Consider the following 26143-nt stretch of genomic DNA (forward strand, 5'->3'; position numbering starts at 1 on the left):
TGTTCTACACCTGAAACTAGTGTGTTAATTTATAATTTCTTTCTTTTAAAAAATTCTCATAAAAGATTTTCATAAGTACTTTGGCTCTTCCCACTCTAATGTTCTATATTTCACTAGAACTTGTAATGTCTGAAATTTAATTCAGATTCTAGCTGATGGTCACAGCAGCATGGAGGCGGCACTGGTACTAGGACATGGCAGGACTGAAATGCAGTGCTCTGTAAATTCGTCAGCACAGAAACAGCAAAGTGCTGCTCATTAGCATTCAGCTTTGCTAGGCTGGCCCTGTGAAAAGAATCGATGAGGAACAGAGCCGTGCCACCCCATGAACTGATGGAGGCAAGCACATTTCATGATATGTCAGGGCCTCACTGGGGCACAACCCGAAACGGTGCACACCGCGCTTTGGAAAAAGACAGTCGTCACTGCAGTTGATTGTGGTTGAATTAACTCTGCCTCCCAAGTCCACATTCTCTCATTTCAGCGAAATTTTTATTTTTTGTCTCTCTGCTAAACACAAATAAAAATGACATGATGCTTAAAAAAATAAAAATAATAAAAAATAATAAAAATTTTTAAAAAGTACAATCCTGGGCTTGCAGTTTGCCAGAGCCTAATCTCCAAAAGAATCTCCGGGCACAGCATTTTGAAAGTGACTGTGGGTTAATGACAGTCTCGGTACCATTAGCCCATCTGCATGCATAAGTAAAAGTGTTCCACAGAATAAATTTAAGCTAGTTTCCCATACTGCTCAGAAATATATAACATGCACTTAAGGTCCTACATAGGTTAAGGACGTCTTACATTTTAAGTCCCACACATTGACATCGTTACTGACTTGACTCTTGGAATGACAAGTTATTTATTCAGCTTCATTAGAAGCAGGAAATTCAACACAGGTTTGGATATAGATTTTTCATGTAAATGCCAAAATGGTTGAGCATCATAATGTGAAATGTAATCAGTATGATTTTAAATTTCCTATGGGTATATCCTGAATGACACTAAGCCATCATACTTTTTCTTTCTTTTCCTCAGTTGTTTGATGTATGAGACAACTCTGATTGGGACAACTCAAACAACTGAAACAACTGAGGAAAAGAGAGTCACACCACCAGTTTATTAAAAAAAAAAAAAAAAAAAAAAAAAAAGGCTAACTGTATGATGATTACAGCTTTTTTTTAGACTTGTACCAGTGTCCATGTTCTATTTGAGATAATTAAGTGTCACGTTTTTTTTTTTTTTTCTCAGCCTACTTTTCTTAACATGCACTTTTAAGAGTGAAGATTAATAAGTACATAAGAGCATAACTGAAACAGATGCATCACTCTTGTACAGACACAAACAGTATTACTGCATCTACAGACACATGTATCTGTACAACATCAAAATGTTATCAAACACTAACATATCTAAATGTCGCTACAAAGTGGACAGAATTAAATATTTCTGTTTATGGATTTATGGATACTCGTACACAAATATTTATGGATACTCAGATTATGAAGATCAGCTCAACTAAACAGTTACAATGTGAAGTGGTGTATGATCATTATCAGTGAGAAGTTTGTGTATGCACAGCCCACGGTTTTGTACTTAATTGATACAAATAGTTTCGATCACATTCTTATGATCTCAATATCAGACAAACAACAGTGAGGGGGAAGGCTAGGCCTGGGAGGAGGGGAGCGAGTGGGGTGGAGGAAATGGAACAATTTTGCTTAGCCAAAAAAGATTTTTATAGTGTTTTTAAAAAATTCTAATTATAAAGGAATATGCAATGACTGCTCGTGATTTATTTTTCCCAGCTCGTGATTTATTTTACAAGTCTTTCCTCAAAGCTCTTTGACATTCCTTGTGTTTTATTACAAGTTTCTTCCATTGCGTCATAGGCACACCATCTCACTGAGAGCATATTTTATTTTACTCCTGTCATTAATTACCTGTGGGCCTGTATCATGTCTCCCTCAGACCCATTTATTATAGTGCTGCCTGCTGGTATCCCTGCAGCTAGCAGTCTGTCAGCATTCCCATAAGAAACCCCATTTTGCAAGGAGTTAACATGCACAGCCTAAAGCTCAATTTTACGGCTGAATTTTTAGAGTACATGATAGAAGCTATGAAGCTCTTTATCATCTTGGAGCTAAAAATAGTTTTAAAATAGTTTTGTCTTCTAGAAGCAAATTTGAAGGGGAAAAAAAAGAAACCCTGTAAATATTTTTATAATTACATTGTTTCAAAATTGTGCCCTAATTTTCACGATTAAAAAAAAGCTTTTTTAACTACATATAAACATATGAGAGTATGCCTGTCCTAGAAATATTTCTGTCTCCATTTTAATTCCCTAAAAATACATGACTAACTTTTTAAGGAATTCTGATTCATTCATTAAATTGAACACTTCTAAGTTTCTGGAAATTGAGGGTAATTCTAACTTGACAGGGTCTCTGACAATTATAAAAGAATCTAACAATTTAGTGATAAAGAATCTCTTAATAATTGTCAAAGAATCTCTTATAATTGTCAAAGATCAAATTCCCTCTAAACATTGTTTATTATCTCATGTTTTTTCTCTTTTCATTAAAAACAAAAAATAGGTGAGCTGGGCCCTCCCTGGATAAGAAACTTGGGTTACCCAAAATATGTGATCAGTGCTGAGGCCCTGCCAGCAGGCGAGGGGATCCCAAGGCAGGTGTTGGGTGTGGAGGCCACTGGCTACCAAGGAGACAGAACTAAACCTCACATCACCCTGCTTGGTCCTAGAGGATGGCTGGTTAGCCAAAGTCAGGTAAGATTCCTCAGGGAAGGAACAACCTAAGACAGACACAATTGCAAAGGGGCCATCAGGAGAGAACTTGGGGGGGGGGGGGGGGGTTTGAGGGTCGGGGGTCAACAGAGTGTGCCACAAACTTTTCAGGGGCCTGAACCCTCACCCCTTCTAAGGGAGGTCTCCTGCCCCCATGGCTGCTTCGATTCCCATACCCAACTCAACTCAAGAGAGACTTGGCCAGCAGCAAGACTTATCTGGGTCCCGATTTGTCTTGTACCCATGGTATGGGGAAGTAGGTATTTGATATCTAAATCCAGCCCAGAACCAGGAATGCTCAGGGCCTACTCAAGAATGTAAATATTAGAAACAATCCTTTCCACTAACAGACTAATTTAAATTGAATTCTCAATCTTATTTTAATTAGCCAAATTTATAAGAAAATATTCCTTTATGTTTGTTGCAGGAATCCACATGGCCTTGGCTGGAGTAGTCCTGTCAATTCCTGTCAGTCCAGAGATGGAGTTGTATTCTGTCTTCATGGACTGTTTCTCTTCTGAAAATATACTAAGCTGCTGACTGTCAGGGACCTACATTACCTCCATTTGTCCAACCAGTCTGTGACCACTGGTTAGGCTTATATGCATACAACAGAAGGCGGGTGGGGGAATGCATGGGGAGGGATTTGAGATGGGAATGGGACAAATAAGTGAAGTATCATTATAAAATCAAATGAATGGACCAAAATTGATCTTTCTCCCCCTTTCTCTAACTGATCATTGATCTGAGTCCAATACTTATAAGTCAATGAAAGAATTACTGATCATTTCTAACTGCCTACTGCAAGCCCCACACGATCCCACTTATATAGCATTTTGAGCAGTATTTTAACAACCCAGGCATTGATCTATGAACCAGGAGTTCAAACTGGTGCCCTGACTGATTTAAGTACACTCACAATGTTGTGTAACCCTCACCACTAGAACTTGGTCAAAATTTGTTTGGGATGATGAACAAAATGCAGCAGAACTAAAAACACTCTCTGCTTTGTCAGGAGCCACATCCTCTCAGAATCTCAGTGCTTTCATGGTGTCACCTGGAGAAGAGAAATTTCAGTCCTTGAGGCTTTGAGACAACAATGGACCCTGTGACCTGTGAATATATTATCTGTGGTAGGCAAAATAATGATGCCTTTACCAAAATAACTTCCTGTGATGTTTTAGGGTGACATTTCAACATACATAAAATGAACCAACTTGACTCACCAAATGTCTGGACACCCAGTGGCCCAGACATTAGTCTGTTCTCTTACCTAACTGGATGGGCTCGGACGTTGGTCTTTTCTAGACTTTGGGGGTCTTCTGCTGGCTTTGAACCATTGGTAACAGTCCAAGCTCAAAGAGCCAGTGTTGTGATTTCAACTTAGCAAGCTGAAGACCCAGGAAGAGTACCAGTCTCAGCCTGCAGGCCTGTGAGCCGAGACTCCTCAGTCTCTAATTCCTTATAATAAATAAGTGTGTGTGTGTGTGTGTGTGGGGAGGGGGGGTGTCCCCATTGAATCTGTTTCTGGAAAGAACCATGATAAATTGTTGGGGAGGGGGGACAATGGAGGAAGGTATTCCATACATGTCCTGTTTACACAGTCCCAGGCATCATTTAAGGTTCTTTAAAGTTCTTTTATACCCAAAAGTTTGACTTTACTACATTGTCATTCTTAAATAATTCTATATTTGAGATCATTTATATGATACTTTTAACACTATATGATATTTTTAAAATATTACAATCTTTATCTTGCTGTTTATAACAAAGAAACTATTCTGATTCTGTACAATATGTACTTGAGATTGAATGCTCTCTTTGCTGTTTGTTAAATTTTGGGTGGACAAGAAACTATATTTCCGAGTTGTTATGGACTTAAGCATCTCAAAGGACTTGTTCATGCTACTGGTTAGTCTTGTATGCATGCATACAACAGGGGGCATGCGTGGGGAAGGATTTGGAATGGGAATGGGGGGATGAAGACAAATACACTTTTAAGCAGGGGGGGAGGTAAGGTTCTGGATGGAAAGTGAAAATTTACCAAAGTAATATGTGGAACTTGGTAAAAACAGCTTTTTAAAATAATCCAACATTCTATTTTCATTTAATATCTACTTAACAGAGACTTGGCAGTTACCTGGATCCCAATTTAAGCTGGGCATGGTAAACAAAGCAGCCATTGGGGCAGGAGACCTCCCTCAGAGGAGGTGAGGGTTCAGGCCCCTGCGAATTTGGAGGAGGTGAGGGTCTGTGCCCCACCTCTGTTGACCCCTTTGCGACTGTGAGTAACATGTAATGACCTAAAGCAGTTTTAGCATGAGATGAGGCAGTCAAATTTTTTTTGCACTAAAATAAATCAAAAGCTATGACTATAAATTTCTAAAAGCCTCCTAATAAAAAATGGGGAATAGTAGAAGGATATCATGTAAGTAAAATAACAAATGAAGTTAAAGTAAATAAGTAAATCAGGATAAACACACATGGTGTCAAAATAAGCCAAAAGAAAGATCATTTGGGCAAAAAAAAAATGGAAGATGCCTTTTTCATCTCTGGTTTGATCCCTGGCAACTTGCCTTACTAGCAGTCAGCAGCTATGCGTCACTGTCAGGAGAGAAACAGTCCAATCTTTTGCAGAGGATGGGACCTGCATTACCACCATTTGTCCACCATCCAGAACTTAAATATCATTGCTGACAGAAACTCACTTCAAACATGTACACATAAGGAACTGACTTTGAAATTGACATGGGGACTCAAAACTCATTTTCGGTTCTTATGAGAGGCAAATGAGACAAGCAATGAGTGTATTTCTAGTAGCACAAATACCTCCTAGACGAATGAGATCGAATGAGATCATGTGCTACTAGAAATACCCATCACTCATCTAGGGGGTATTTCTAGTAGCACATGTTCTTGTTCATTGATGAACAACATAGAGGAAAAGGTAGGGGAGTGTGGGGATGACATACTGATGATGGTCTATGTTGTTCTTGATCAACCAAAGGACTTGTCCATCACCACTGGTTAGGCACATACGCATGCACACAACAGGGGGATAGGGGCATGCGTGGTGAGGGGTTTGGTATGGGAATGGGGGGGATGAAGACAAATATGTGATACCTTAATCAATAAAGAAATTTAAAAAATTAAACTAAATTAAATTAAACCTTGATGGAAATTCAGTAACTTTTATTTTTATTTCTTGGCATCCTAAAAAATATTTGAAAGAAACAATTAAAATATTATAATTTTAACTTTTGCATTAAAATATTGTTTCCCTTTCTGATTCTTACCACAACATTTTCTTGATCTTTTGGAGTAAGACTAAGATTTAAATCAAGAGCTTGTCTCAAGTCAATAAGACTGTTTTGTTTTGCTTAGGATAGCTGGGGATGACCTGTGGTTGGCAGTCCTGATAGGCTGTTTTACTTGGCCAACTCCTTTTCTTGGGAAAGAAGTTAGTTGTTTGTTAGAAATCTAGGAATTCAGATAGGCTTGGATTTTGCCCTTTGATTTTGCCCTTTGTGTGTATATATATACATACACACATATACATTATATATATGTATACGTGTGCGTATATATATACATACACATATACAGTATATATGTATATGTATATTTACATATATACATATACATATATACGTATTTATATATACGTATATGTGAGTGTTTATATAATATATACGTATATGTGTGTGTTTATATATCCATATATATGTGTATATATATACACATATACAGGCAATATTCTTACTAAAAACATATATAACTCCATTGTATGTGCCAGACTTTTCAGAATTAAGTAGACTAAGTACACTGGAACTAATGAAGCTACTACAAAGTGAGAAGCATGGAGAAGATTCTTCCCTGATAGCATGCCCCAAGCATGCGAGGGATGTAAGAGTGTTTCTAGGGATAGCAATCCCAGAGAAACTTCCAACCACTGGACCAGAACATCAAACCTCAAACTCTGGCATTTTTAAGTTGCCTGTTCTAGTCCCTTTTTTAAGTTGCCTGTTCTAGTCCCTTTGGCCAGATTTACATCAACTCATCATTCAGATTTACGTCAACTCATCATTCAAACTCATCAACTCTTTTGAAGGGTACTTACGTCAAAGACAACCTTTCACTGCTGTGAAAGCAGCAAATGTTTAGGAGTAATTGGTTAAAGTTGGCTGCAAAAGGGACAGATAGCAAGTCCTTTTCTCAGCCTGCCTTCTGGGGCCCAATGACATTTTGTCCAACAGAAAGTGAGATCCACAGGAGGCCACAGATTTGTTCTTAGGTTCTTAGCTAGCCACCATCTCTATGATAAGTAATATGATTTAATTAAACAGATAATGGATGTCTCACATGGAAAGTTTTCCATTTTAAATTCCCTTGTTAATATGGAGAGGGAAGGTACTCAGAGGGAGGTTTCAATCCGTCTGTTATGTTCTGCAAACCTCCCACCTCCTCTCTTTTATGGCACGGTTTGTGCATTGGAACACGAGCCTCTAAACAGGCTCTCCTTTCCATATCATGGAATTGGATTTCATGTAACTTCACCTCAATAGCAAACATAAACCTCACAAACAGGGAAAAACCCCAAACTGATACTGCAGAAAGCTTCCTATCTTGATGATTCTAGAATGTGGACATACCTAGTTACCATCTATATAGTGTATGTAACTTGAAAATTAGTGGGTATGTTAGAAAATTTTCAACATACCCAGAAAAATTCCTTAAATCGACTTTTGGAGCTGCTTGTCTTCTGGTTCTTTTCTTGGGCATAAAGGATGTCAAAGCAGGTCTATGTCCGATTGCGTGCTGAAGCTAGAACATGATGGAAGGGTTTACACCCTTTAATCCAGTGTAATAAATCATAAAATGGAAATTTACTTGAAATGCCAGCTTAGCATTGGAGTGGTGGGGAAGGCTATGCGATTGTCTAGCAGGCCTGTGTATTCCTTCTTCATTCCTGTCTACCTGGGGACACAAGTACTATGCAGCACCATTAGGTCTAGCATTGCATCAGGAGCCAGTTCAGAAAGTACTGATTTATAAGGAAAGTATTGATATAGCTGGAATAAAAGCCTTTTGGTCATTTTGCTTACTGAAATTTCTTTTCCCTTATTTCCTAAGCTCTCCTCTTTGCCTCAGAGATGAATACAGTTTGGTGTGGGATGTGGATATTAATCATCACCATACCTCTAGCATAGCAAGGAAAAGTTACATCTCTGAGGCAAGGGAATAGGCACCAGCATGATTTATATGCCTACATGAGAAACGTAGGACATTAAGAACATTAGGTCCTGAGTTCCTAGCTAATGGGGAGGTCTAGTGTCCTGGGAGGGAGAGGCACAGCCCTTGAAGGACACAAAGTCCTTATCTAGCCATTCTTACCTTTCCACCACAAGGAAAGTGCACAGGACTTCCCTGAGACATTAACTTCAAATTTTATGATTTATATCCTTAAATACCACAGGTTGGAATCCACACAAGCAAAACGACTTGCAGATCTTGGGGCTACAAGTGTGACCTCTTTTCCCCTCATTGTCTCAAACCGTGTGTTTTTAAGATAAGGTCCAAGGTACAGACATGCAGAGCATTCCATATTAACAGTATGACTATTCTGGACTGAAAAATATCAAAGTATTGTGTGAATACCTACACCTGCTCTGCCGTCTGTCCCTTTCAACAGACTGAATTAAGGACAAGACACAATAGCATGCAGAGTAGCATGCAGTCTGCCCGTGTCTCCTTGTTAACATTCTATGTTGTCATTAAAGAATGGATGGGCAGGGGATGACATGCCCAAGCATTGGAGAAAGTATGGTATGTAATTCTGGTAAGCTGGAGGGAGGCCGTCTGTAATCAGCCCATTGTACCACACTGAAGAAGAGTGATAACCATTCGATTCTCCTGACAAATCATGTTTCCTCTGGTATATCTTTTAATCCCTTCTGATAAGATTATCCCCAGATTCTTTATTTTCTCTTAATCCCTTCGGTATATCTTTTATAAACTTCAAAGAAGATCTGGATTAGTGATGTGGATCACCATCCTCAAGTAGATGAACCACCTTCCCACAAAAGGAGGGACAAATTGAAAACATCTTTGTAAAGATGTATTGCACATCTGTGAAATCTATAGTTACCTATCAGAAATGCAAACGGAAAAAGTTTAAGTTTCATGGCCAAGGTTATAAAAGAGCTCCATCAAAGCTCTTTTACTCTTAAGCTGCTTTTTAAAAACGAACATTGGACATTTCTGAATCTTGCTGACACCCAGCTATCTCTCTCCCTTCCTCTCTGTACAAAATCAATAAAATATATTTAAAAATAAAATTAAAAAATAAATAAATGCTCTCTACCTTTGCCATTTTATTTATTTATCTTGCCATTTTATTTATTTATCTTGCAACAATGAGTAATATTTAAAGTCAGCAAGTATGTCATATTCATTGTTTCTAGTGCTATCACATCAAAACGTCTTGTGAATGCTATATATGCTACATTAGGAAATAGGAACTGGCATACCTGCTTCCAATGATATTGACTAATCCAAATGACATTGAATTACATACTAATCTAAATCTAAAGTGGCAGGCAATCACCTTGTCTGCATAGGAACAAACCTAGATTTAAGCAGAGATTAGCAAACACGGGAGAGTGTTGACGTTAATACTAGAAGCTGGGAATTGAGATGACTTGCCTTGAGTAACCCTAAAATATCAAGTAAACTGCCTTGTTAAGACCTAAAATATCAAGTAAACTGCCTTGTTAAGACCTTAATGTAAAATTGCTCTTACTCAAGTCATCTCAAGTAATTTTACATTACGGTCTGTAAGGCTTGTGATTGAGTCAGTTCTAAAAAAATGGTCTTTCCTTTGTCCTCGGCTCCCCACCATTTACACTACCTCATAGAACTGTTGGTGGGGAGCCAAGGAAAGACCATGAGGTAATGTAAGTTCCTTTGAGCAGGTTGCACATGGAATAGGATTTCAACGTATATTTGTTAGTAGTAGAAAAGATTTATGATCCTAGTCGAGGTCTCCAATAGAACAGTGGTGAAATGCAAAATTTCTGGAGGCAGACTACCTGGGTGCGATGTTGGCTCACCAGGTGCATGATGATGGAGAAGTCCCTTCTTCTAAGCACTAGCTCCTCCTCTGCAAGATGGAACTGACTGAACGTTTTGGGCAGCTCTAAGAGATCATGTGTGTGCAGATACTGCACTGTGCCAGGCACACAGCAAGGTCTCAGCCCTTAGCTCTGGCTGGTAGCATTACAAGTCTTTCCAGCAGAGGGCGCAATACACCCATAAAAGCAGGGTTTCTTGGGGGGAAAAACATTGGTCTCCAAACTCTGGTTTTCAACAGAGCACTCACAGACTGAAAAGCCAGAATGAGCCAGCTGGGAAAGGGCTGCCTGCAAAATCTCTTCAGCTCATTCCAAACTTTTTGTAAGTTTCTCAAGGTCTCAAGGTTAGAACTGGTGAAGTGAGATTCTTATCCATTATGAGTTTCTGTAAAGAAGTCTCCAAACACTCCTGTGATCCTGGGCACACTTGGATTATTGAAGAAATTTAGGGTGGTGTGTGTGGGTTAGATGGATGATTAAAAATAGACAAAATTCAAATTCCTTCTGCACAAGGATGCAGGAAGCTTCCTTCAACACAAGGATGCAGGAGGCTATTATTTACCTATGTGAGATTTTCTGTCCCTCCCAAAAATATTCAAAAGGGTTTTCATTTGTTGTTTCTGCATAATTATGCTTTGGAGTCCTGTTTAAAAAGGTTTGTTGGTATTTAGAGTTCAGTCAATGAAACAAATGATATAGAGTTATCTGCATAATTATGTTTAAAAAAGTTTGTTGGTATTTGATAACTCTATATCATTTAGAGTTCAATTAAAAACAGTCAATGAAACATAGTAACCTAGGCATATATAGAAACACCATTGATGAGAGAACATCATTGATCAGCTGCCTCCTGTATGCCCCAAACTGAGGATCAAGTTTGATTCCCAGTCAGGGCATATACCCAGGTTGCAAACGGTGACCTCCTGGTTCATAGGTCGAAGCTCAACCACTGAGCCATGCTGGCTGGGCCGTCACAGGTTTTTTAGACAGGAATTTGCTCAACCTATTCCCATGATTCTGTTCAGTCAGTCTCTGTGAACTATTGCCTTCCTGACTGCCCTGCTGCCTTTTAGTACTAGCATCAGTCAGTCAGGATGGGAAGATGGATGTTAGGTTAGGGAGAGAGCAAGAAAACACTGGAACCACAAACACAAGCTAGAGCTCATGATGACAAATGGATACCCATGACTTGTTGCCTAGGAACTCGACTGACCTGTGTGCTGTGTTGTGTGTCACCTGTAAGGGCCTGCCGAAGGCTTCAGGCCCCCTATCTGTCACTGACACTTCAAGCGTCATTGCTCTGCCATTTGGACCACGTTGACACAGCAGATCTAGTTGGCACAGCAGCTGAACCTGCTGCAGGGTCTGTCTTGTTCCAGGACCCACTCGAGGCTGCCATGTAGTGAGTCATTCGTGTGTGTGAGTCTGACTTGGTTATTGAGTGAGATGTATATTGTTTTCAAAATCCAAAACTGCCTACTTGGGTTATGTGCAGTCACTTGCCATTCACCTGATAGTGGTTGGTGAAATTTCTAGGTATCCAGTAAGAAAAAGGCACAACACCCAAGTTAGCAGACCATTTGGTTTTTGTGGGATTTATTTCTCATTGGCTGGCATTCAAGTATACCAGGCTCAAGCCAAATTTATATAATCAATGAGATGTCCTGTGGAAGGAAACGGATGAATGTATTGGTCACGGATGAATGTATTGGTCACAAAGAGCCCTGTGGCACCGATTATAACATAGGGCTGAGGAATGCATGCCTCAGTTTTCCCCTGGCAATGTCTACAAAACACTTTAATTAAATAATTTACCTGCTACCTGGTATGTAACTACTGACCTGCACAAAGACCACAAGAAGTTTGATATTTATGTATATCCATATCTATGTATCTAACCATTTGTTGTGGGGTACTCTTCATTATGGCACTTTGGAGAGCTGATTAAGCAGATTTGAATCTGGAGCTTGAATCCCACAAAGAGAGCAGTTGGGAAGAAAAGACAGATTAGTGGTGGCGAGAAAAGAGCAAGCTGGGCTTCACAAGCATGGGCTGGAGCCCAGGCAGGAGGACAGTGCTTTACACCAGTCTCACCTTGGCAAATTGGGTGTCCGACAACGGTTAGGGCCCTTCCTCATGGAGCTAAGAACACACACAGCCCGGCATTCAGAGACATGGAAACAAGGACCTCGTGGGGGTGGAGTACTGCGGCCCCACTACAGCCTCACACAAGTGCGATCAGACCTCAGGTCTGACCTGTATAAGATACAAAAAGGTAGCTGCTGCGCTCCCCATTGTTCCCAAATCTCCCGCAAGAGTCTCTCTTGTTCCCACCCTAACCAGAAACAAACAGGAAAGAACATTTTAGAAAATTAATTCACTCTTGCTAAATTGACACACCATGGAGCCAGCACAGTATCTTTAAAACTCTGCTCTGAAGAAAGTGTCAGAGCAATTATAATAAGGTTGCTGATGCTGGTTCTAGGGGATAGGACAGAAAGGAGGCGAGCTGATTCCATTACAAAGGGAGTGGGGCAAGGATGAAGCTGGCAGGTCAGGAAGATGTAACAATAGTTCAAAGTAGTTTCTACACCATCTACACCGACTACTTACTCTCTCATGGCCTGAGAGAGCAAACAATAAATATGGCCTATTTATTGTTTGCTCTCTAGACTCCCAAATATATAGGATTCCCCCCTGCCCCCAAAAAATGTATACACACTGTAACAGCTGATAGCTCAACTTTTAAAATGAAATGTGTCTTAATAAACACTACCTTTATAAACACTACCTTTATAATCAAAGTGTGTCTATACATTTTTGGGGACACCCTACATTTCTGATCAACCTACATTTCTGATCAACCTGAATAAGAGCGTTCTCAACAAGCGATGTGCTTACTATATGTATCTTGGCCAACCATTGTAGGTTTTAATAGCAAATTTATATGTGAAGAACATCGTGTGCCCTAGTTATAAAGTTCTCTGCCAGCAGGCCTCAGAGGATTTTCTCTAGCCAGAGCACTAGTATAGAAGGTTTTGCACCAAGCTAATCAGACGATTGCATACCTGCACTAGTAATCCTGCTCAGATGAAGATCCATGAGCTAGTAGGAAACCCAGCTAAAGCAATTGGTCCACAGACTCACTAGCTCTAGGCTAAAACTGCCCTGATTACTGTAGGACTTGCCACACAAAGAGAACTGCCAGCAGATGAGGAGGTGTGGAGTTCCCAAAATAGCATTTCTGAGCACAGTGCTTTGACCCATTTTTAATATCTCCTTACCAACTTGGAAGAGACAGCCTGTGTGATCAGTATGGAAGGGGAAGACATGAAGGAGCAAATGTTATTATCTACAAAGTCACAGAAGCAAAACCAATTTAGGCACGCTACTTAGAAAATATAAAGTACAGGGTCTAAAAGTTTTTCAGCAGAAATCCGGTTCAAAGACTAGAAATACTGACAGTCTAAAGGAGAACTGAAACAACTAATGAGAAAATATACATTTTGGCAGGTCATTTCAATTAACCCTAAAATGTGGCAACAGAAATGACATTTTTCGCTCATGTTGTTCTTTCTACATCTAAGGCATGAGGATACAAATGTGGCAGGATATCTTAAGGCCACAAAGGAGCGAGTTATGGGTCTCCTAGTCTTTCATTCTGAGTTTAACCTATCATTCCAGCTCTTTAACCTCATCACTTTGGTCAATGGTTACCCAATCAATGGATATTATCCTCAAAATGATTTGCAAAGCAAAGATGCCACTTTGGCGGTGGGGTCAGTTTTCTCCTCCAAATTCATCCAACTGATTTAAAAGACAGTTTCAAGTCCAACTTCACCTTCCCTGTCATCATACTGGAGCACCTTGCTAAACAGCCAGCACTGGTAAAAGAGCATTCAACAATCTGCTTCGCATACACCTCTCTTCCAGCCAAATTGCACCCATAAAGCTAAAACAGAACCTCTTTGGAGTCTCAACAAACACAAACTGTAACTACTGCACAAATCATAAAATATTCATTGTGTTGCCTTTTCTTAATTAGCATATATATGGAAGCCTTTCTTTCATGGTATGTTGTTATTGTTGCAGTAATTCAATAAAAGTATCCTAAACATTTACATGGCGGAGCATTTTTATGATTTACACCAACAGAACAGCATACATGGTGGAGTACATCTGCTTTCAAAGTCATCGCTTTATTTCTCACTCCCATATCCCTTTTAAGAATGACAAATATTGCCGTGTGGGGGCCTGTCTTTATTCCTTATTCTCTCTGCCTATGAATTTCATTCTTCTATACACTCTTCCCTATGATGATCCAATCAATTCATTCAGTGGGGAGCATTATTTTTTTTCTCTGAAGTCTCTCACAACAGAGTAAAGAATTCTTCCCTTAATCTACTCCCTTGGATTTCTGTTATTAAATAAATAAATAAACAAACATATTCCTCTGGTCACTAACTAGACTCACACTCACATGTCTTTCCAAAATGAGTCATGAATAGTCAAAAGCGCAAGTCTTCCACCGAGAAACTAAGGAAATGTTGAAAGGGAAGTCACTATAATTTCTTATATTGTGTTATCCTCCTGAACTATTTCCAACCTCAAGTCAACGGAACAGGGGTCAGTTGAACAAAACGATCGTGTAAAACACCTCACTGGGCCCTCAGGTTGTTTCCCTTTGCCATGTCACAACTGGGTTTTCTTAACACAGTCAGAGCCATGTGCTTTAGCTCAAAACTCAAAGCTCCAAGACGTCTTCACTTGGAATAGCTGTTATAGGCACGTGTTTGTCTGGGCTTTTAATCTGCCCTTATTTCTACTCTTTCCCCTTTAAAAGAATCAAGTAGCAATTTACAGAAATTAAGACAAGATCTAGCAGAGCTTAAAACATCAAAATTATGAACTTCAAATAAGAGGTTTGGGAGAGACATTCTATTAAATCTAAAGATGCCATCTGATGATCAGCAAACATACCTGTCGTCGAAGACGGTGGAAGATGGTGGTTGGTCTGGCCTGGGCCACTGGTTGACTGACTCCAAGTGCAGTAAGAGGCGCTGGTGAATATAGCTTCCCTGGCACCCACATTTATTGTTTTCCAACTGATTCTGAGGGAATCTTTTAGCTACAAGAGAAGAGAAAAGACTAATAAGTATTATTTTAATATCAAGGTATTATTAAAAAAAAAATTGAGAAAAGTAGGCCTGAATTAAGGCGTCTGGAGAATAGGGACATCCTTTCCCCCAGCTAGAAATTTCAGAAATTAAAAATGATGGGGAGTGCAGAGGGAATAAGAGAGGGACAGCGGAACTGGAACTGAATGTTAGCAATGTGGTTCCCATCAGCATGGCTGTCAGAGAAGCCTGGACAGTAGACAAGAACACCAGGGATCAGAGGTGGAATAAGGGGCAAACATCATTTTCAGAAAGGTCATTTTAAAGGCTACAAAAGAGAGTTAGACATCAGATGAAATAGTAACAAAGTCACCATCATAATAATTGCTGACATTGGACACTGCTTCAACTGCGTCAAGAACAAAGACTTATATAGACTGTCTTGAGTTATTTACCTATGGTTTCAAAAAAAAAAAAAGTGGTATGCTCAATGGACATAGATAACGGGGTTAAGGCCATGAGTGGGGGGTCATGGGGGGTCATGGGGGAATAAGGACACATAAATTAATTAATCAATAAACTTAAAAAAATAAAAAAGTGGTATGCTGAGCTTTGAAATAGGGTATTCTAGATGCAGTCTGTGCCCTCAAACACTGCAGAATCCCTGGCAGGTTGGAGGGGAGGCCAGAATTACTATTTCCAGGACTCTCGAGTCCAGAATTCCTTCGCTGCTCCAATATTGCTATATTTTCACGAGTTCTTTGTGTTCATAGTGAAAATATTTTGAAACAAAAATAAAAGGCACTATTCTATTGAAACTGATATATTAAGCATTTAAGAAAAAAAATCATAACATTCTTGGAGTACCAAGTTGCTTCACATAAACATAATACTCAGAAACATTTGAATTTTTTTCAGCATCTGTTGCAAATAAAGTCCAATCGGGTAAGTATTGAAGCATAAAGGGGGGAAAAAGCTAAGTGAACTGACAATTCTGCAAGTGCTAAATGCCATTCAGATTTAGTATTTCTTTGTGTGAATATGTTTTATATAAAACCCTTTCCATTAAGAGTACACATATTCCCACATAGCTCCACCTCCTAACATGGACTGATCGGTGACCTAAATGAATATAGGTATTAGGATGTGAAATAATTTTTACTGCTGTTTTACCAGCACATAAATTAATTAATCAATAAATTTAATTTGACTTGTTTGATCTGGCATGGAAATAAATCTGCATTCCGCCTCCTCACATTCCTCACACCACCTCTTTGTGAAGATGCAGAGCAAATGAAAGGTATTCCAGATCTGCATGGGGAGTCCTGAACACCTCCTTTCTGACTGATTCAGCCAATTACGCCCTGGCTCCTGGATGGATAGTTAAAATGCACCGGAGCCTTGAATCCATCGAAGTGTTTTACATTCAGGCCGGGAGCCCCCAGCCGCCAGTGTTCCATGCTCGCTCTCCAATGTGCTAGCTCTCCGGGGAGCTGACACAGAGGAGCTGCTCCACATTTCAGAGCGAGCACACCAGGTGCCAGACTTGAAATTGCTGCTGGGACTACAGCGAATTCCCAAGCCGGACGGCAGAAACAAACAGCGAGTCTCAGTCTCGTATATTAAGATGGCAGAATGAGATTGAAGAGATCGAAACTTGTACACCGCTGCATCCTTTGCAGCAACTGTTGGGTAATGTTGATGAGACATGATATTAAAGGGATTTAGCTCTACGAGTGACTGGGGAGAAAGGTAAAGACATGTGAGGAGGACAAGGAAAATGAGATGGCTGCTAATTTTGGAAAGTTTTGTCAACAGATTTAACCAGAAAGTCATTCTTTATTACAGCATGCATTACAGATTGCCATATGGTTTCGTTATTTCTGCACTGTTTGTGTTCAAAATAGGCTGTAGTGTGCACAAAGTCAGCTACTCCAACTGTGTTTTGTTCATCTCTGTGTACCACCAGGATTTCACTGATGCATTTGATTCATCATTTTGAACACAGCTAGGCTAGAATTTATAATACACCAAATCCAAAAGTGGCCAGATGGCTATTTTAAAAATTACAAACTTATATTTCTGACATTATAAAGGGACTAATCAGTCACAGGATAGTATGACGGATGAGCCCTTGAAAGGAATTTTCCGTCCTCTGCCCTTCAAGAAGGCATGCAGCAGTACTTAAGCATTCAGTACCATCCCAAGCAGATGAGAATCTATTCTTTGCCTACAGAACTCCAGGGAAGTATAAGGCACAGCCTTCCTCAGTAAATCATGCCATTAATAATATTACCCTATATTAAACTTGTATGAATGAATTTATTGACTAATTGACAATATGTCAATGGGAGAATTTAATCTTAAACGTATTCAAAACGCAGCAGACTTTGAAGATACTATCACAAGCTAGACGTCTTCTGGGTGTGTTAAAAATTCAGTCGAAACTTTAAAAAGTTAATAGAAAAAGGCCAAGGCTCCCTGGATGGATTATTTGAGGGTTGCTATTACAACGTTTGAAAATCAGAAATGGTGTAGAAAAATTACACTCTGGCTGAGGCATTGCATTATAATTAATGGACCTTGACCAAACAACAGCTTGGCCTTAAATCAATACTCAATTAAATATTTCCTGCAGTTCTATCCATTAATTGCTCTGCAGCTCAGAAAATAACATTCTAACTGCTTGCAAAAAGGTAATCAACACTGGTGTATGAAACTTAACATTTGGGCTCCTTTGAAGAAGTTAATTTTTCTCATTGAAGGAAGATAATCACAGTGACTTACACTTGATTTCTTTCAAATCCACTTAAAACTATTGAACATTGGATACAATAACAAGCAATAGATTTCTTTTATCGTGAAATATTTAGTTTGTCTGGAACAAACACCACAAGACAGCATTTCCATCTTCATAGTGAAAAGTATCACTATTTTGATGCTAGATTTCAGTTGTAGACATATGAACTCTGGTTGCCTACAGACTATTGGATGGAAAATGTTTAAGGGGCAACATCTTCTAGCCGCTGCTGGCAAAGGAACATTTAATGTTGAAATAGAAAATGCTATCTTGCCCTGCAATGAGGAATCACCTTTCAGTTCAGCTCTTAAGTACAAAGAGACTCAGCCTGACAAAGGTGATTTACAGTGAGCTTCCCACAGATGCATCACCCAGAATGCTGATTGCCTAACAGGACAGATACAGAAGCAGAGGGGGAGAGGTGGGGTTTTAGGCTGCTGGCTTCAGACAGAGAGCTGCAGGACCCAGGCACTCGGAGAAACACCCTCAGGACTAAAGGATAACGGCAAGAGAACAAAACTGAGGGAAACAGCACAAATATAAGCACCACACAGGCAGGAATACCAAAGGTCGGCAGGTGTGATGACTACGAATTTATCAAGTAAGGTTTTGAAATGAATAGCTCAGCCCCACACAGCCTGTGGGGAGACACTGTCTCCGGGCTCATGTCACTCCTGCAGAGACAAAGCAGATGGAGGAGGTGTCCTCTCCTTTCCCTCCAAGGCTCTTGTCTTAGTGTGGATGGTGTGCAAGTATGTGTTCACAGTGTTTGTAATGTTTGTTTATAATAACTTTGAAATGTATCCATTAAGGCTCAGATGCACAGAAACATAATTTTCTGCATTTCTCCCCACTGCAGTCAACTTGTTCTCTGAACTTCCTTTTTTAAATGTAACGTGGGCTACAGAACTGAAAGCAACAAATAAACAAAAACTCAGACACGGACAACAGTGTTGTGGTTACCAGAGGGAAGAGAAGGCAGGTAGTAAAGGAGGTCAAAGATATGATAAAGGAAGATTTATCTTTGGGTGGTGGGCTCTCAATGCAATATATAAATGATGTATTACAGAAATGTACACATGACACCTATATAATTTTATTAACCAATGTCACCCCAATAAATTTAATAAAAACTTAGAAACAAAAGAAATGATCACATGTCAAGTTTCCATGTAATACCAAAGAAGAATATCCACAATTATCTGAAAAGACTATTGAAGTTTTAAAGGCTTAAATCCTTTTAAACATCTGCCAAAGGAGTCTAGACTTTCTTCATATACATCAACCAAAATAGCATATCACAGCAGAATAAATGCAGACGAAAATATGAGAATCCAGACATTGGACAGGTTTGAAAAAATATACATTGTTTATAGTAACATAGTAGATAATTTTTTAAATAAATAAACTCCTTTTAAGAAAATGTAATGCATTCCTGGCTGGTGTGGCTCCGTTTGTTAAAATGTGATCCCATACACAAAAAAGTTGTGGGTTCGAGTGCTGGTCAGGGCATAAACCTAGGTTTCAGGTTCAATTTCCAGTAGTGGAGAGTATGGGAGGCAACCAATCGATGTTTCTCTCTCAAATCGATGTTTCTCTCTCTCTCTCTCTCTCTCTCTCTCTCCTCTCTCAAAATCAATAATCATATCCTCAGGTGAGGCTTTAAAAAAATGTAATGCAGACTTATAGTTTCGCATGTAAGAGGTATGGGAGTGCCATTCTGTCCTGACAAAAAATGAAAAGCTGAACAAACTAAAAATCAACAATTCTTCTTTGAGCAAAATACTGCCACAAAATTCACTGACAGATGACTACAGATTCACTACTTACAGAACAGAAACCCAGGAGCTGAAATCTCTGTAGGAGCAATTGCTGGGTATGAAAACATAAATTGTAGCTGATGAATTGCAGGAGGCTCGGTGTGGCCACATTTGAGAGAAAATCTCTAGGGACCCAGTCGTTGGTGGAACCCCACACTCCTGTGAGTTTGACCTTCTGGAACTCGACCAGGTTCTCACAGTGAAGATCTGAGAAACATCCCCTCCTGCTTCTTGAGACAAGGAGCTACCTTGAAAGACAGCAGGGCACTCCATTCTCATTAAGAAGGCCTGCCCTCAGGAGAAGCTATTTAACCAGATCCTAATCTGCTGGGCTTTCTCAGTTTAATTGACTTGAGGGGAAGGGAAATTACCCAACTCCAGCCCACTCTAGCCATCTGGTGCCACCTGAGGGGCGTGCAGAGAGGGGGTGAAACTGAGAAGCACATGAAGCTCATCATCCAGGGGCCAAGGCTCAGAAAGAGCCCGAGACCTACTCAAAGGGCTAGCATGCTTCTCCTCTCCCACATTACTAAAGGCCTATAAGTGTGATTCCTTTATACCTGCTACATCTAGTTTGGCTACCAAAAAAGTAAATTACAAGACATACGGCAAGGCAAACACACACTTTGAAGAGACAGAACACGCATTAGAAGCAGACACAGAGGGGACATCGGAATTATCCTGTTAATCTTTTGTGACCACCTTTGTTCTCTGTATCCACAGCTGATGTTAATGTTCCCATCTGGCTTCTGCATACAATGAAGCAACCTTGCTCAGTCAGGCCTCTAGCCTGGCCTCCATGTCCAGCACTGTCCTTACTCCTTATCTCAACACTCCATGCCTCCTAGGATCAACCAATCTGTTTTTGCAATTCCACATTCCCTATTGGGGCATGAAGCAACTCTGATTGTTCTCCACACCAGATCTTGCAAAACTCTGAAACACAGCAAGATGTTCTCTCAAGCCCTCTTTCTGCCAGAAAAGGCAAACCCTTCCTATAAAATCCTCGGTCATCCCATTTGAGGAGCATTAGGAAGCCTTGCCTTGAAACTGTGAGTGTAGAGCATGCTCTCTCCTCCAGAAATTACAGAAGCTATGATATGAAAGCAGGCTCCCCTGCGGGGCCTCCAAGCACTCTCATCTCTCTGGCTCCAATGCTTTCCCCTCCCTGAGGAGGGACTTTTTCACCTGATTCAAGTCCTCCTTCCTATGTCACAGTTTGTAATAAAAACCTTATGTTCAATCCTCCACACTTTTGTGCCTTGTGCTTACAATTTTTTAGAATTTTGAAACTTTTTGTGTTTTTATTTGTGTGTGTGTGATTATGAAGTGAACTTCAAGAGCCCATTTTAAAGTGAGAAGAATTGCCCTTGACTAGTTCGCCCTCTGCCATTCAGCTGCAACAATAATCCTAATATGGTAATGCACCAAGGCTGTAGCAGATATCTTGCTAAGTACGTGTGTTTTTTCCATTTTACACTCATAACATTTAGCAAATGACATTACTAAACCTCACCCAAGACCACAGTTAGGGACAGAACCAGAAACTGAAGCCAGACAGTTTGCATCCAATGTATACACAATCTTTGCCCTCTATGCTTGGCCATCTAAAGACAATCAGTGCAATACTAATAGATGATCAGCCACATGCAAGGAAGTAAATAAAATGAAATCCCATTTCAAACCATTATCGATATAAGATATATATACAAAGTACATTTGCCAATGGCTAATTTCATGTGTAGTAAAATTTGTAATTCTGAGTGAAATTTCAATCATCTCTCAGTCACCCTCAAAATTCTAGATTAAAAGGCCTTTGTTATACAATTATCTATTATTTCTGGATACAGAGAACTTTCCTAGATAAAGAATTGCACCGGAATGCACAAAACTAGAGAAGTACATACTATTCTGTCATGTCTCCACCAGGTGTATTTCTCTTGCCACATGTTTCATGAAAGCTAATATTCATAAAAGTTTTTTCTATGGCTAAAATTATGTATTGTTTCTCTCTGTAACTATCTGAACAACTCAAATACACATAATATATCACATCATGATCCTTGAAACTCAATGGAAAATAAACTATTATAATACCAACATAATCTAGAAATGCAATACTTATTAGTAGGATCATTATGACAACAAAAAAATTCAGAATTTGAAACCTGGATTCTAATAAACAATATTAAAAGAGATTCCTACTCTAAAATATAATCATATTTTCTTTTCTATATGCCAAAAGAAAAGAACTTTCAGGAAAAAGAAAGATGTATTTATTTGTTATATGATTACTATCATGCTATTATTTATACTTCATGTATTAAATTCCATAACTATTTGGTATATCTTAAATTATAAGAACATTTTTTCTTGATTTAACCTCATTTCTATTTGAGATATACATTAGCATGCAATTGTTTATTCACTTATTTGCATAACATGTATTACTGGAGTGTTTCCCAAACTTTTGACACATGTGTACCCCTTTTATAATTTTCGTAACACTGAGTACCCTTCGTACTCATGAGAACGTAGAATTAGGCGCAGCTAAGCATGGTGCAGTGCATATTCCCACCAAACTCCGGCGCAACGCGTACCCCCACCAAACTCTTCCCGTACCCCTGGGGGTAGGCATACCACACTTTGGGGAACAGAGTTAGAGGATTTATCCGATACATGTGATATTTAAAAATACATAACACTAAAATTAAATATGAATAAATGTGGGAGAAAAGACAAAGGAAAAACTGGTTTGGGTTCTGCAGGATTGTACTTCCATCATGTAGCCAGTATTATTGTCCACTCAGAAGAAAACAAAAATTCAACTGATATTTCAATGGGAGGAATTTAATATAGTCTCGAGATAAGCTACAACCAAGTTGGAAGGTCTGAAGTAGGCGGAAGGGAAAAGAAAAGTTTCCTCAAAGGTCAGTATCTGCAGTTAGCCGCCATCCCAGGCCAAAGGAGAAGGTAAAATGGTGTTACCTGGGAGGGTCAGTGCCGGCTGGAGCTGGGGTAGTCCACGCGGGAGCAGTCCACTGCAGCTAGTACTGGGACCACTCCTTGCTGCGGCTGCCTTGCAGGAATCCCAGGCCGTTCTGTTGCTAGTGCAGGAGTCCTGGGTTCCAAAGTTCCCAGAAACTATCACTGGGACAGACAGAGAGAGCACCATGCTACCAGCGCTGCTGAAGCTCAACTACTTTGCTGCTTTACGTATAACTCAGAAAACCTGCTGCTGTTGCTGGAAACCGCCTGCCAGAGCGAGCAGGGCCCCAGGTGCTCAGCATCACCCTGGGCCGGCTGGGGAAGGCTCTGATGAAGACTCTACACAGGCTTCCACAACCAATAGAAGGTGTGGGTTTGGGCTTTTGCCATCCTCTTGCATTCTAATCACCTGCTATTACCTCCCACTGTCAGAGTCTTAAGAAGCCAGCCGCCAAAGAAATCTCAGGAAAGCAGTTTTCAGGCCTCAGGCCCTCTGTGACAGAAGATGAGAACAAATATGCAAATGACCCTGTCTGACCTCTGAAGTCAAGGCCAATTTGCAGTCTCTCTACCCTGACAGTCTTTGGTAGTCTTCAAAGATTCCTTGCACTGTTTTCTGTTATTTCTCTTCTGCTCATTTTGAAAGTAGAAAATATATTTCTAGCCAGGCCGGTGTGGTGCTGTGCTTGAGCGTGGTCCTAAAAAACCAGGAGATCACGGAGATCACGGTTCCTGGTCAAGGTACATGCTGGGATTGCAGGCACATCACCAGTAGAAAATGTGCAGGAGGCAGCCAATCAATGTTTCTCTTTCATCATTGATGTTCCCTTTCTCTCTCCTCTCCCTTCCTTTCTAAAATCAATAAAAATACATTTAAAATATATACTTATATTATTTTACTAATTTCCATAAAACTTAGTCATGATATAGTATACATTTTATATAGTTCTAGATCCTATTACAAAATATTTTATTTATTTATTTTTTCATTAGTGTTTATTGGTGATTTTTCTTTCATAAACTATTTTTGTCAGTTTGGTAACAAAGTTGTACTGACTCCACAAATCAGGTAGAGAACTTTCATATTTTTCTATTCTCTGAAAGAATGTCTACATTATTGGTGTTATTTTTCTTAAATATTTTTGAATAATTTACAAGGTAAACCATTTAAGCTGTGTCTTAAAACAAACATGAAGTTTCAAGAAAATAATTGATGCCAAAACTGGTTTGGCTTAGTGGATAGAGCGTCAGCCTGCAGAGTGAAAGGTTCCAAGTTTGATTCCAGTCGAGGGCATGTACCTTGGTTACAAGCACATCCCCAGAAAGGGATGTGCAAGAGGCAGCTGATAGAGGGCTAGAGAGTTAGAAACATCAGTGAGAGAGAAACATCTCTCTTCCTCTCTGTAAAAGATCAATAAAATATATCTTTTTAAAAAGAAAATAATTGATATGAGTAAATATCAAAGCAGAAGTACCATAATGAATACTCTGTAAATTTCTTCTCCAAGTCAACTACTAGGGCAAAATACAATAGAACTCATTTTCTTTCATATTTTTACTAGAAGGAAGCAGTAATAAGTTTGTTAATAACAAGCAGATAAATAATATAGTTCACTTTATCTGATAGAAACACAGACTCCTTCACCCTACAGTGAATATAGGAAATAGGATATCCTATATAATAGGAGGGGAATAAGCTAATTATTTGTTACGCCCTGAGGTATAATGACCAACTGCATTCAAAGACCAGATCACAGATCAGCAGGAAGGAAGGGCAGTGAGCTACAAGCAGGGGGTGGAGAACTATAGGTGGGGGCAGGGCAGCAAGCAAGAAGAGGTGGAAAACTATGGGGGAGGGGCAGGGAGAGCTCCAGGTGGGTGGGGCAGCAAGCTATGAGCAGTGGGAGCTACCAGCAGCAGTGGATGGGTGGGTGGATGACCAGCTGAGGCAAGTGGCAGGAAGCTACTGGCACAGGAATTCATGTGCAGGGCTACTAGTCTTCACATAATGACTGTTAATTCAGTCTATATACTCGTTACTTAATGTGAGGTTGCTAGGTACACAAGTCAGTTTGGGTAGTTTGTGTGTTTTTAAAAATTTGTCCATTCTATCTAATTATGTTTTGCTCATTTATTTTCATTCTTTTCTTTTTCTCTTTTTTTTTTTTTGGGGGGGGGGGGATTCATTATCCCTATCAATCTATCATAAAGTTAAGATTGTTTATTTCTCTAATTTAAAGATACTATTGGACCCTTCTATTGAATTACTCATTTTATGTGTTGGAGTTTTTAACTCCAGATGTTGTTTTATTTTCTTATACTTTCTATCACTTTATTGGTTGTCTCATTGTTGAGACATTGTCTCCATAACTGCCCTTTCTTTAAGCATAGTTTCTTTTATTCTTTGCATATATCAATAACGGCAACTTTGAAGTCTTTAAGCTGACACTTAGTCCCTCTCACAGGCCATTTCTGTTTCCTGTTATTTTCCCCCCTGTATTGGGTCATACTTTTCTATTTCTTTGCTTGTCTCATAATTCTTGTTGAAAACTGGATGTTGTAGGTAATACAATATATTGTAGCAACTCTGGATATGGATTCCCATCCCTCTCCCACGGGTCTGTTTTTATTGTTTTACTAGAGCCCGATGCATGGAATTCATGGGGGAGAGGGGAGGAGACCCTTCAGCCTGGCCTGTGCCCTCTCGCAATCTGGGATCCCTCTCTCCTAACCATCTGCCATCTCACTCCTTGCCAATGGCTCGCCCCACCTTAGTGCTACCATGGAGGTAGGAGAGGCTTCTGGCACCACCACTGCACTCACCAGCTGTGAGCCTGCTTCTGGCTGAGCAGTGCTCCAGCTGTGGGAGCACACTGACTACTAGGGGGAAGCTCCTGAGTTGAGCATCTGCCCCCTGGTGGTCAGTGTGTGTCACAGTGACCAGTTGTTCTGCCTTTCAGTCAATTCGCATTTTAGGGTTTTATTATATAGGATTATTTATATTTTGGTGACTTCAGCTCCTTTAGTGAAATCTATCTCCACTTTTGTTATCCCTCCTTGGGTGCAGCCTTAAGGGGGACAGCTTCACCCTGGAATAACCTTAGATCTAAGAAAGTCCCTTAGTTAAAACTAACACCGTCTCTTTCCCTGATCTCCTTGGTAAACTGCTTGCTTCACTTGGTATTAAATCCTACTGAGAGGAGTTAAAGCAGAATTGGGAAGAAAGGGTAAGGGGTGGAAGGAGGGATCCTGGAGCTAGCTGAAACAAACAAACAAATGTGTTTTGTAGAAAACCAGAGTGGGTAGCAGAAAAACAGGGTGTTTTGAAGTAAGGATGCTTTTCTTGCAAGTGAAAGAAAACAATGTTGCAAAAAGGCCAGGAACCAATTGGCCAACTGCACAGACAGACAAAGAGTAGGTCCGAGGGGAAGAGTAGAGTGCTCCAGGAGGCAACCCATTCGAATGCCCCTCCCAAACAG

At 39.8% G+C, this 26143-nt stretch overlaps 1 protein-coding gene and 1 long non-coding RNA gene across 2 annotated transcripts in view; both read right to left on the reverse strand.

Annotated features, from left to right (window-relative positions):
* Positions 1-14891: 14891 nt before the first annotated feature.
* Positions 14892-26143, reverse strand: part of SLC7A11 (solute carrier family 7 member 11) — a 156701-nt gene continuing 145449 nt past the window's right edge. The window contains exon 13 of the mRNA XM_045576780.1: positions 14892-15067. Within this exon, the coding sequence (XP_045432736.1) occupies positions 14907-15067 (161 nt within the window). The 3' untranslated portion in view covers positions 14892-14906. The remainder of the gene's footprint in view (positions 15068-26143) is intronic.
* Positions 22416-24411, reverse strand: LOC123651794. Its single transcript, XR_006740718.1, has 3 exons — positions 24140-24411; positions 23074-23157; positions 22416-22826 (listed from the first exon to the last, which is right to left on the reverse strand). It is a non-coding gene; the product is annotated as an uncharacterized LOC123651794 (long non-coding RNA).

Source organism: Pipistrellus kuhlii, unplaced genomic scaffold (assembly GCF_014108245.1).
Source record: "Pipistrellus kuhlii isolate mPipKuh1 unplaced genomic scaffold, mPipKuh1.p scaffold_m20_p_8, whole genome shotgun sequence".
Classification (NCBI taxonomy): Eukaryota; Metazoa; Chordata; class Mammalia; order Chiroptera; family Vespertilionidae; genus Pipistrellus; species Pipistrellus kuhlii.